This window comes from Pomacea canaliculata, linkage group LG5, assembly GCF_003073045.1.
Source record: "Pomacea canaliculata isolate SZHN2017 linkage group LG5, ASM307304v1, whole genome shotgun sequence".
Taxonomy (NCBI): Eukaryota; Metazoa; Mollusca; class Gastropoda; order Architaenioglossa; family Ampullariidae; genus Pomacea; species Pomacea canaliculata.
In genome coordinates, this window is record NC_037594.1 from 33231320 (window position 1) to 33244795 (window position 13476).

General features: G+C 34.8%; 1 protein-coding gene and 1 long non-coding RNA gene across 26 annotated transcripts; one reads left to right on the forward strand and one right to left on the reverse strand.

The window, feature by feature from the left end:
* Positions 1 to 1983: 1983 nt before the first annotated feature.
* Positions 1984 to 13222, forward strand: LOC112564915. Of its 25 annotated transcripts, none has more exons than XM_025240038.1 (20): positions 1984 to 2285; positions 2670 to 2756; positions 3095 to 3177; positions 3533 to 3618; positions 3970 to 4056; positions 4827 to 4913; positions 5267 to 5353; positions 5709 to 5795; positions 6145 to 6231; positions 6575 to 6661; positions 7015 to 7101; positions 7443 to 7529; positions 7900 to 7986; positions 8773 to 8850; positions 9200 to 9286; positions 9639 to 9725; positions 10079 to 10165; positions 10958 to 11044; positions 11830 to 11916; positions 12269 to 12312. In XM_025240038.1, exons 4-20 carry the CDS (start codon positions 3612 to 3614, stop codon positions 12295 to 12297), a joined length of 1332 nt encoding a protein of 443 aa, XP_025095823.1. In that variant the 5' UTR covers positions 1984 to 2285; positions 2670 to 2756; positions 3095 to 3177; positions 3533 to 3611; the 3' UTR covers positions 12298 to 12312. The 25 variants fall into 25 exon arrangements, with proteins under 25 accessions (XP_025095823.1, XP_025095821.1, XP_025095822.1 ...); XM_025240036.1 differs by having other exon boundaries at positions 6154 to 6231; positions 8764 to 8850; XM_025240037.1 differs by having other exon boundaries at positions 5276 to 5353; positions 8764 to 8850.
* Positions 7101 to 10912, reverse strand: LOC112564916. The gene is made up of 2 exons (XR_003099286.1): positions 10667 to 10912; positions 7101 to 7154 (listed from the first exon to the last, which is right to left on the reverse strand). It is a non-coding gene; the product is annotated as an uncharacterized LOC112564916 (long non-coding RNA).
* Positions 13223 to 13476: the final 254 nt, after the last annotated feature.

A 13476-nucleotide genomic window follows, 5' to 3' on the forward strand; every position in this document is an offset into this window, starting at 1 on the left:
AGCTTTTTTCATGTTATTTTTAATATAAATTTGACTGTAGTTACTCCTTAGCAGACGATCAAACCCCACTCGCGCAGTGGTATCAAAGAAAATAGTCCCACTATACACATCTTTTGCAAGCTGTAATAATTTGAACTAAAAGTTTTACATGTTTCTCTACTGTTAAATTTAATTTTGTAGCATGCACAGACCATTGGTTCACGCTGAGAGTTTGGTTCTGTCCTTACAACACCTCGATTCTTGACGCGAGGTCCTATCTTGCTACACGGGCTCTTCTGAAGGTGTCTGCCATCCTTCGTGATGACAGGCATGCTCTGTCGACAGAAATTGTCCGGCTCCCGTCGGTCAGCCGATGTTGTGTGCCTGCATGCAGGACAAACAGGCTGCGGCTGTCTTTTGTTTGTTGTTTCAGCAGTGCGACTTTTGAATGGGTTATGAATGAGACATGAATAGTTTAATGCATGCCATGGTGTATGAATTCTAATTTATTCTATAAATCTAATCGAGCTGCACCAGAATGGCCCTCTGGGACAAATAAAGTCTTACACTAGTCAGTAACCAGACCTTCCACTCTGATGTGTTTGATGTACGTTCCTTGAGGGGCAGACCACATATAGCACGCCAAGCGAGCGCTATAGCATGCTTATTATTTTATGCAGGGCGGGGACACCCTATCCTACGTTAACCTTCTTTCGCACCATGGTCCCATTTTCGGATCTCGCCGGACACTCTCTTTCTCTTCGTGTTTAACGCGGTAGGCTGAAGGCATGCCGCTCAATTGTCTCCAAGTTGAACTACCCCGTGTAAAGCTTTGTTGTAATTTTTTTTAGGCCTTTACAGCTCGTGGTTTACAAGAAAAGCTTATCTCCCTGATATGACGAAGAACGAAGAACGGCGATTTCCAACTGTCACGGACCAGTCCGTGCCTCCTGTGTTTTCCCAGTTTTCCCATTCTCTTTGGTGGCTCAGTGACGAAACGCGTATATCGAGTGTATGTTGATTGTATGAAACTATTAGAAGGGAAAAGATTAAATAAAATGCGACAATTTGGTAACCACGACGTAAAAAGGTGTTTAGTGAGCACTGTTCACCGATAGGTTGAACAGAGTTGTGGACAGTTACGCAGGCCCAAGATACAGAGAGAGAGACGTGCTGAGTCATGAGCTTACATCTCCCGAGTGAGATTTGAGTGTAACAAAGGGTAGTGTCGGTCGACGTTGGATACAGCGGGGTACTAACCCGTTTATGGAGAAACCTCGCCTAGATGAGGTATGACCTTTTTTTGTATTACTTCTGGAATTTTATAAGAACTTAAAGTAATTAGTTAGAAGTTGTAAAAATAAGAGAGAAAGATGTATGAAATGAAGAATATAGTTTAGACATTCTAGTATAGTGTAACTTTGAGTTACAGGTTTTAAGGGAAAGAAGGATCGCCTCTCAGGACCATTCCGGGATCAACGGTCTAGACTCCGCATTCAACAGCACGTGAGAGAGAAGCACCGTGACGTCACCGTGGATTACCTCCCCTGTGACCCCGGGAACCTATTGATCGACACGGCCAGTGCGTACAGCCAGTGTATACAGCTTGTGTGTGTTATTCGTATTTTTGGATTGTAGTCGCCGGGACATGTGGAGAGCGGCAAACTGAGAGTAAAGTCCCAAAGACTGCTAGTACGATTATAAATATTAAGAGTGGAGATTAAGATTAAGAGTTATTTAAGTGTGCTTGATCGGGGAAGGCCCAGGATTGTATTTTAATATGCATATATGTGATGTAGTTTGTAAAGTCCTGAGCTACTCAACAACTACATGTAAATAACATGATTTGGACAGCCAAAAAAAAAAAAAAAATTAAATTGTCACATTTTTAACCTTTTCCCTTTTTTATATTTTCATACATTCAACATATACACTTGACACACAGGCTTTTTTTAAGAATCTTTCTTTAATTGATATTCCACAAGGACAGAGAAGACCCAGATATGTGATAGTAGAAGATAGAATCATTCGTTTGAAGCGTATTTCATTAATGGAACAAAAAAATGAAATGTGTTTGTGTCTTTACTAAAGACTTACCATTCTCACCTGTAAACTAATACAGTGTGTATGTGGTTTTATGCAAACAATTTCCATTTGTTTTGGACTCAATTTGATTATGTGTTTTTATGATCTTTCTCATATATTTTTGGTTTTGGAAGTCACTGAAGCCATGGGATTCCTGGAGGTGACAAGAAAAGAACAGCATCTCTTGACAGTGTGGTTTATAGACCAGAAAGCAATGAGAGGTAGGATGTTTTTTTTTTATTAGCTTTTCTTTTTTTTTTGCAGTTATGATTGTGTGCTTATGCATCTGTACATATTTTGGGGGCCATTTTTAGAATGTTTCTTTAATTGATATTCCACAAGGACAGTGAAGACCCAGATATGACAGTAGAGGATGGAATCATTTGTTTGAAGCATATTTCATTAATGGAAGAAAAAAATGAAATGTGTTTGTGTCTTTACTAAAAGTCTTTAGTAAAGACACGAACACATTTCATTTTCACCCATTCTCACCTGTAAACTAATACCATGTGTATGTGGTTTTATGCAAACAATTTCCATTTGTTTTGGACTCAATTTGATTATGTGTTTTTATGATCTTTCTCATATATTTTTGTTTTGGGAAGTCACTGAAGCCATGGGATTCCTGGAGGTGACAAGGAAAGAACAGCATCTCTTGACAGTGTGGTTTATAGACCAGAAAGCAATGAGAGGTAGGATGTTTTCTTTTTTTAGCAGTTATGATTGTGTGCTTATGCATCTGTACATATTTTGGGGGCCATTTTTCAGAATATTTCTTTAATTGATATTCCACAAGGACAGTGAAGACCCAGATATGTGACAGTAGAGGATAGAATCATTCGTTTGAAGTGTATTTCATTAATGGAAGAAAAAAATGAAATGTGTTTGTGTCTTTACTAAAGACTTACCATTCTCACCTGTAAACTAATACCATGTGTATGTGGTTTTATGCAAACAATTTCCATTTGTTTTGGACTCAATTTGATTATGTGTTTTTATGATCTTTCTCATATATTTTTGGTATTGGAAGTTAATGAAGCCATGGGATTCCTGGAGGTGACAAGAAAAGAACAGCATCTCTTGACAGTGTGGTTTATAGACCAGAAAGCAGAGGTAGGATGTTTTTCTTTTTATTAGCTTTCCTTTTTTTTTGCAGTTATGATTGTGTGCTTATGCATCTGTACATATTTTGGGGGCCATTTTTTAGAATGTTTCTTTAATTGATATTCCACAAGGACAGTGAAGACCAGATATGTGACAGTAGAGGATAGAATCATTCGTTTGAAGCGTATTTCATTAATGGAAGAAAAAAATGAAATGTGTTTGTGTCTTTACTAAAGACTTACCATTCTCACCTGTAAACTAATACCATGTGTATGTGGTTTTATGCAAACAATTTCCATTTGTTTTGGACTCAATTTGATTATGTGTTTTTATGATCTTTCTCATATATTTTTGGTTTTGGAAGTCACTGAAGCCATGGGATTCTGGAGGTGACAAGAAAAGAACAGCATCTCTTGACAGTGTGGTTTATAGACCAGAAAGCAATGAGAGGTAGGATGTTTTTTTTTTATTTTTTTTTTTTTTTTGCAGTTATGATTGTGTGCTTATGCATCTGTACATATTTTGGGGGCCATCTTTTAGAATGTTTCTTTAATTGATATTCCACAAGGACAGTGAAGACCCAGATATGTGACAGTAGAGGATAGAATCATTGTTTGAAGCGTATTTCATTAATGGAAGAAAAAAATGAAATGTGTTTGTGTCTTTACTAAAGACTTACCATTCTCACCTGTAAACTAATACCATGTGTATGTGGTTTTATGCAAACAATTTCCATTTGTTTTGGACTCAATTTGATTATGTGTTTTTATGATCTTTCTCATATATTTTTGGTTTTGGAAGTCACTGAAGCCATGGGATTCCTGGAGGTGACAAGAAAAGAACAGCATCTCTTGACAGTGTGGTTTATAGACCAGAAAGCAATGAGAGGTAGGATGTTTTTTTTTTTTTTTTTTGCAGTTATGATTGTGTGCTTATGCATCTGTACATATTTTGGAGGCCATTTTTCAGAATGTTTCTTTAATTGATATTCCACAAGGACAGTGAAGACCCAGATATGTGACAGTAGAGGATAGAATCATTCGTTTGAAGCGTATTTCATTAATGGAAGAAAAAAATGAAATGTGTTTGTGTCTTTACTAAAGACTTACCATTCTCACCTGTAAACTAATACCATGTGTATGTGGTTTTATGCAAACAATTTCCATTTGTTTTGGACTCAATTTGATTATGTGTTTTTATGATCTTTCTCATATATTTTTTGGTTTTGGAAGTCACTGAAGCCATGGGATTCCTGGAGGTGACAAGAAAAGAACAGCATCTCTTGACAGTGTGGTTTATAGACAGAAGCAATGAGAGGTAGGATGTTTTTTTTTATTTTTTTTTTTTTCAGTTATGATTGTGTGCTTATGATCTGTACATATTTTGGAGGGCCATTTTTCAGAATGTTTCTTTAATTGATATTCACAAGGACAGTGAAGACCCAGATATGTGACAGTAGAGGATAGAATCATTCGTTTGAAGCGTATTTCATTAATGGAAGAAAAAATGAAATGTGTTTGTGTCTTTACTAAAGACTTATTCTCACCTGTAAACTAATACCATGTGTATGTGGTTTTATGCAAACAATTTCCATTTGTTTTGGACTCAATTTGATTATGTGTTTTTATGATCTTTCTCATATATTTTGGTTTTGGAAGTCACTGAAGCCATGGGATTCCTGGAGGTGACAAGAAAAGAACAGCATCTCTTGACAGTGTGGTTTATAGACCAGAAAGCAATGAGAGGTAGGATGTTTTTTTTTAATTAGCTTTTCTTTTTTTTGCAGTTATGATTGTGTGCTTATGACTCTGTACATATTTTTGGGGCCATTTTCAGAATGTTTCTTTAATTGATATTCCACAAGGACAGTGAAGACCCAGATATGTGACAGTAGAGGATAGAATCATTCGTTTGAAGCGTATTTCATTAATGGAAGAAAAAAATGAAATGTGTTTGTGTCTTTACTAAAGACTTACCATTCTCACCTGTAAACTAATACCATGTGTATGTGGTTTTATGCAAACAATTTCCATTTGTTTTGGACTCAATTTGATTATGTGTTTTTATGATCTTTCTCATATATTTTTGGTTTTGGAAGTCACTGAAGCCATGGGATTCCTGGAGGTGACAAGAAAAGAACAGCATCTCTTGACAGTGTGGTTTATAGACCAGAAAGCAATGAGAGGTAGGATGTTTTTCTTTTTATTAGCTTTTCTTTTTTTTGCAGTTATGATTGTGTGCTTATGCATCTGTACATATTTTGGAGGCCATTTTTCAGAATGTTTCTTTAATTGATATTCCACAAGGACAGTGAAGACCCAGATATGTGACAGTAGAGGATAGAATCATTCGTTTGAAGCGTATTTCATTAATGGAAGAAAAAAATGAAATGTGTTTGTGTCTTTACTAAAGACTTACCATTCTCACCTGTAAACTAATACCATGTGTATGTGGTTTTATGCAAACAATTTCCATTTGTTTTGGACTCAATTTGATTATGTGTTTTTATGATCTTTCTCATATATTTTTGGTTTTGGAAGTCACTGAAGCCATGGGATTCCTGGAGGTGACAAGAAAAGAACAGCATCTCTTGACAGTGTGGTTTATAGACCAGAAAGCAATGAGAGGTAGGATGTTTTTCTTTTTTTTTTTTTTTTTTGCAGTTATGATTGTGTGCTTATGACTCTGTACATATTTTGGGGGGCCATCTTTCAGAATGTTTCTTTAATTGATATTCCACAAGGACAGTGAAGACCCAGATATGTGACAGTAGAGGATAGAATCATTCGTTTGAAGCGTATTTCATTAATGGAAGAAAAAAATGAAATGTGTTTGTGTCTTTACAAAGACTTACCATTCTCACCTGTAAACTAATACCATGTGTATGTGGTTTTATGCAAACAATTTCCATTTGTTTTGGACTCAATTTGATTATGTGTTTTTATGATCTTTCTCATATATTTTTGGTTTTGGAAGTCACTGAAGCCATGGGATTCCTGGAGGTGACAAGAAAAGAACAGCATCTCTTGACAGTGTGGTTTATAGACCAGAAAGTAATGAGAGGTAGGATGTTTTTTTTTTTTTTTTTTGCAGTTATGATTGTGTGCTTATGCATCTGTACATATTTTGGAGGCCATTTTTCAGAATGTTTCTTTAATTGATATTCCACAAGGACAGTGAAGACCCAGATATGTGACAGTAGAGGATAGAATCATTCGTTTGAAGCGTATTTCATTAATGGAAGAAAAAAATGAAATGTGTTTGTGTCTTTACTAAAGACTTAGCATTCTCACCTGTAAACTAATACCATGTGTATGTGGTTTTATGCAAACAATTTCCATTTGTTTTGGACTCAATTTGATTATGTGTTTTTATGATCTTTCTCATATATTTTTGGTTTTGGAAGTCACTGAAGCCATGGGATTCCTGGAGGTGACAAGAAAAGAACAGCATCTCTTGACAGTGTGGTTTATAGACCAGAAAGCAATGAGAGGTAGGATGTTTTTTTTAATTAGCTTTTTTTTTTTTTGCAGTTATGATTGTGTGCTTATGCATCTGTACATATTTTGGAGGCCATCTTTCAGAATGTTTCTTTAATTGATATTCCACAAGGACAGTGAAGACCCAGATATGTGACAGTAGAGGATAGAATCATTCGTTTGAAGCGTATTTCATTAATGGAAGAAAAAAATGAAATGTGTTTGTGTCTTTACTAAAGACTTACCATTCTCACCTGTAAACTAATACCATGTGTATGTGGTTTTATGCAAACAATTTCCATTTGTTTTGGACTCAATTTGATTATGTGTTTTTATGATCTTTCTCATATATTTTTGGTTTTGGAAGTCACTGAAGCCATGGGATTCCTGGAGGTGACAAGAAAAGAACAGCATCTCTTGACAGTGTGGTTTATAGACCAGAAAGCAATGAGAGGTAGGATGTTTTTCTTTTTTTTTTTTTGCAGTTATGATTGTGTGCTTATGCATCTGTACATATTTTGGAGGCCATTTTTCAGAATGTTTCTTTAATTGATATTCCACAAGGACAGTGAAGACCCAGATATGTGACAGTAGAGGATAGAATCATTCGTTTGAAGCGTATTCATTAATGGAAGAAAAAATGAAATGTGTTTGTGTCTTTACTAAAGACTTACCATTCTCACCTGTAAACTAATACCATGTGTATGTGGTTTTATGCAAACAATTTCCATTTGTTTTGGACTCAATTTGATTATGTGTTTTTATGATCTTTCTCATATTTTTTGGTTTTGGAAGTCACTGAAGCCATGGGATTCCTGGAGGTGACAAGAAAAGAACAGCATCTCTTGACAGTGTGGTTTATAGACCAGAAAGCAATGAGAGGTAGGATGTTTTTCTTTTTATTAGCTTTTCTTTTTAGCTTTTCTTTTTTTTGCAGTTATGATTGTGTGCTTATGACTCTGTACATATTTTGGGGGCCATTTTTTTTAGAATGTTTCTTTAATTGATATTCCACAAGGACAGTGAAGACCCAGATATGTGACAGTAGAGGATAGAATCATTCGTTTGAAGCGTATTTCATTAATGGAAGAAAAAAATGAAATGTGTTTGTGTCTTTACTAAAGACTTACCATTCTCACCTGTAAACTAATACCATGTGTATGTGGTTTTATGCAAACAATTTCCATTTGTTTTGGACTCAATTTGATTATGTGTTTTTATGATCTTTCTCATATATTTTTGGTTTTGGAAGTCACTGAAGCCATGGGATTCCTGGAGGTGACAAGAAAAGAACAGCATCTCTTGACAGTGTGGTTTATAGACCAGAAAGCAATGAGAGGTAGGATGTTTTTCTTTTTTTTTTTTGCAGTTATGATTGTGTGCTTATGACTCTGTACATATTTTGGGGGCCATCTTTCAGAATGTTTCTTTAATTGATATTCCACAAGGACAGTGAAGACCCAGATATGTGACAGTAGAGGATAGAATCATTCGTTTGAAGCGTATTTCATTAATGGAAGAAAAAAATGAAATGTGTTTGTGTCTTTACTAAAGACTTACCATTCTCACCTGTAAACTAATACCATGTGTATGTGGTTTTATGCAAACAATTTCCATTTGTTTTGGACTCAATTTGATTATGTGTTTTTATGATCTTTCTCATATATTTTTTGGTTTTGGAAGTCACTGAAGCCATGATTCCAGAGGTGACAAGAAAAGAACAGCAATCTCTTGACAGTGTGGTTTATAGACCAGAAATCAATGAGAGGTAGGATGTTTTTTCTTTTTTTTTTTTTGCAGTTATGATTGTGTGCTTATGACATCTGTACATATTTTGGGGGCATCTTTTCAGAATGTTTCTTTAATTGATATTCCACAAGGACAGTGAAGACCCAGATATGTGACAGTAGAGGATAGAATCATTCGTTTGAAGCGTATTTCATTAATGGAAGAAAAAAATGAAATGTGTTTGTGTCTTTACTAAAGACTTACCATTCTCACTCTGTAAACTAATACCATGTGTATGTGGTTTTATGCAAACAATTTCCATTTGTTTTGGACTCAATTTGATTATGTGTTTTTATGATCTTCTCATTTATATTTTTGGTTTTGGAAGTCACTGAAGCCATGGGATTCCTGGAGGTGACAAGAAAAGAACAGCATCTCTTGACAGTGTGGTTTATAGACCAGAAAGCAATGAGAGGTAGATGTTTTTTTTAATTAGCTTTTCTTTTTTTTGCAGTTATGATTGTGTGCTTATGACTCTGTACATATTTTGGGGCCATCTTTCAGAATGTTTCTTTAATTGATATTCCACAAGGACAGTGAAGACCCAGATATGTGACAGTAGAGGATAGAATCATTCGTTTGAAGCGTATTTCATTAATGGAAGAAAAAATGAAATGTGTTTGTGTCTTTACTAAGACTTACCATTCTCACCTGTAAACTAATACCATGTGTATGTGGTTTTATGCAAACAATTTCCATTTGTTTTGGACTCAATTTGATTATGTGTTTTTATGATCTTTCTCATATATTTTTGGTTTTGGAAGTCACTGAAGCCATGGGGATTCCTGGAGGTGACAAGAAAGAACAGCATCTCTTGACAGTGTGGTTTATAGACCAGAAAGCAATGAGAGGTAGGATGTTTTTTTTTTAGCTTTTTTTTTTTTTGCAGTTATGATTGTGTGCTTATGACTCTGTACATATTTTTGGGGCCATCTTTCAGAATGTTTCTTTAATTGATATTCCACAAGGACAGTGAAGACCCAGATATGTGACACTAGAGGATAGAATCATTCGTTTGAAGCGTATTTCATTAATGGAAGAAAAAAATGAAATGTGTTTGTGTCTTTACTAAAGACTTAGCATTCTCACCTGTAAACTAATACCATGTGTATGTGGTTTTATGCAAACAATTTCCATTTGTTTTGGACTCAATTTGATTATGTGTTTTTATGATCTTTCTCATATATTTTTTGGTTTTGGAAGTCACTGAAGCCATGGGATTCCAGGAGGTGACAAGAAAAGAACAGCATCTCTTGACAGTGTGGTTTATAGACCAGAAATCAATGAGAGGTAGGATGTTTTTTTTTTTTAGTTTTTTTTTTTTGCAGTTATGATTGTGTGCTTATGACTCTGTACATATTTTGGGGGCCATTTTTTTTAGAATGTTTCTTTAATTGATATTCCACAAGGACAGTGAAGACCCAGATATGTGACAGTAGAGGATAGAATCATTCGTTTGAAGCGTATTTCATTAATGGAAGAAAAAAATGAAATGTGTTTGTGTCTTTACTAAAGACTTACCATTCTCACCTGTAAACTAATACCATGTGTATGTGGTTTTATGCAAACAATTTCCATTTGTTTTGGACTCAATTTGATTATGTGTTTTTATGATCTTTCTCATATATTTTTGGTTTTGGAAGTCACTGAAGCCATGGGATTCCTGGAGGTGACAAGAAAAGAACAGCATCTCTTGACAGTGTGGTTTATAGACCAGAAAGCAATGAGAGGTAGGATGTTTTTTTTTAAATAGCTTTTCTTTTTTTTGCAGTTATGATTGTGTGCTTATGACTCTGTACATATTTTGGGGCCATCTTTCAGAATGTTTCTTTAATTGATATTCCACAAGGACAGTGAAGACCCAGATATGTGACAGTAGAGGATAGAATCATTCGTTTGAAGCGTATTTCATTAATGGAAGAAAAAATTAAATGTGTTTGTGTCTTTGCTAAAGACTTACCATTCTCACCTGTAAACTAATACCATGTGTATGTGGTTTTATGCAAACAATTTCCATTTGTTTGGACTCAATTTGATTATGTGTTTTTATGATCTTTCTCATATATTTTTGGTTTTGGAAGTCACTGAAGCCATGGGATTCCAGAGGTGACAAGAAAAAGAACAGCATCTCTTGACAGTGTGGTTTATAGACCAGAAATCAATGAAGGTAGGATGTTTTTTTTTTAAATAGCTTTTCTTTTTTTTGCAGTTATGATTGTGTGGCTTATGACCTGTACATATTTTGGAGGCCATTTTTCAGAATGTTTCTTTAATTGATATTCCACAAGGACAGTGAAGACCCAGATATGTGACAGTAGAGGATAGAATCATTCGTTTGAAGCGTATTTCATTAATGGAAGAAAAAAATGAAATGTGTTTGTGTCTTTACTAAAGACTTACCATTCTCACCTGTAAACTAATACCATGTGTATGTGGTTTTATGCAAACAATTTCCATTTGTTTTGGACTCAATTTGATTATGTGTTTTTATGATCTTTCTCATATATTTTTGGTTTTGGAAGTCACTGATGCCATGGGATTCCTGGAGGTGACAAGAAAAGAACAGCATCTCTTGACAGTGTGGTTTATAGACCAGAAAGCAATGAGAGGTAGGATGTTTTTTTTAATTAGCTTTTCTTTTTTTTGCAGTTATGATTGTGTGCTTATGACTCTGTACATATTTTGGGGGCCATCTTTCAGAATGTTTCTTTAATTGATATTCCACAAAGGACAGTGAAGACCCAGATATGTGACAGTAGAGGATAGAATCATTCGTTTGAAGCGTATTTCATTAATGGAAGAAAAAAATGAAATGTGTTTGTGTCTTTACTAAAGACTTACCATTCTCACCTGTAAACTAATACCATGTGTATGTGGTTTTATGCAAACAATTTCCATTTGTTTTGGACTCAATTTGATTATGTGTTTTTATGATCTTTCTCATATATTTTTGGTTTTGGAAGTCACTGAAGCCATGGATTCCTGGAGGTGACAAGAAAGAACAGCATCTCTTGACAGTGTGGTTTATAGACAGAAAGCAATGAGAGGTAGGATGTTTTTCTTTTTTTTTTTTTTTTTTGCAGTTATGATTGTGTGCTTATGACTCTGTACATATTTTGGGGCCATCTTTCAGAATGTTTCTTTAATTGATATTCCACAAGGACAGTGAAGACCCAGATATTGTGACAGTAGAGGATAGAATCATTCGTTTGAAGCGTATTTCATTAATGGAAGAATAAAATGAAATGTTTGTGACTTTACTAAAGACTTACCATTCTCACCTGTAAACTAATACCATGTGTATGTGGTTTTATGCAAACAATTTCCATTTGTTTTGGACTCAATTTGATTATGTGTTTTTATGATCTTTCTCATATATTTTTGGTTTTGGAAGTCACTGAAGCCATGGGATTCCTGGAGGTGACAAGAAAAGAACAGCATCTCTTGACAGTGTGGTTTATAGACCAGAAAGCAATGAGAGGTAGGATGTTTTTCTTTTTATTAGCTTTTCTTTTTTTTTGCAGTTATGATTGTGTGCTTATGACTGTACATATTTTGGGGGCCATCTTTCAGAATGTTTCTTTAATTGATATTCCACAAGGACAGTGAAGACCCAGATATGTGACAGTAGAGGATAGAATCATTCGTTTGAAGCGTATTTCATTAATGGAAAAAAAAATGAAATGTGTTTGTGTCTTTACTAAAGACTTACCATTCTCACCTGTAAACTAATACCATGTGTATGTGGTTTTATGCAAACAATTTCATTTGTTTTGGACTCAATTTGATTATGTGTTTTTATGATCTTTCTCATATATTTTTGGTTTTGGAAGTCACTGAAGCCATGGATTCCTGGAGGTGACAAGAAAAGAACAGCATCTCTTGACAGTGTGGTTTATAGACCAGAAAGCAATGAGAGGTAGGATGTTTTTCTTTTTATTAGCTTTTCTTTTTTTTGCAGTTATGATTGTGTGCTTATGACTCTGTACATATTTTGGGGGCCATCTTTCAGAATGTTTCTTTAATTGATATTCCACAAGGACAGTGAAGACCCAGATATGTGACAGTAGAGGATAGAATCATTCGTTTGAAGCGTATTTCATTAATGGAAGAAAAAAATGAAATGTGTTTGTGTCTTTACTAAAGACTTACCATTCTCACCTTGTAAACTAATACCTCATGTGTATGTGGTTTTATGCAACAATTTCATTTGTTTTGACTCAATTTGATTATGTGTTTATGATCTTTCTCATATATTTTTGGTTTTGGAAGTCACTAATGCCATGGGATTCCTGGAGGTGACAAGAAAAGAACAGCATCTCTTGACAGTGTGGTTTATAGACCAGAAAGCAATGAGAGGTAGGATGTTTTTCTTTTTATTAGCTTTTCTTTTTTTTGCAGTTATGATTGTGTGCTTATGACTCTGTACATATTTTGGGGGCCATTTTTTTCAGAATGTTTCTTTAATTGATATTCCACAAGGACAGTGAAGACCAGATATGTGACAGTAGAGGATAGAATCATTCGTTTGAAGCGTATTTCATTAATGGAAGAAAAATGAAATGTGTTTGTGTCTTTACTAAAGACTTACCATTCTCACTGTAACTAATACCATGTGTATGTGGTTTTATGCAAACAATTTCCATTTGTTTTGGACTCAATTTGATATGTGTTTTTATGATCTTTCTCATATATTTTTTGGTTTTGGAAGTCACTGAAGCCATGGGATTCCTGAGGTGACAAGAAAAGAACAGCATCTCTTGACAGTGTGGTTTATAGACCAGAAAGCAATGAGAGGTAGGATGTTTTTTTTTTTTTTTTTTTCTTTTTTTTGTTTGATTGTGTCTTATGCTCTGTAATATTTTTGGAGGCCATTTTTCAGAATGTTTCTTTAATTGATATTCCACAAGGACAGTGAAGACCCAGATATGTGACAGTAGAGGATAGAATCATTCGTTGAAGCGTATTTCATTAATGGAAGAAAAATGAAAATGTGTTTGTCTTTACTAGTTACCATTCTCACTGTACTAATACCATGTGT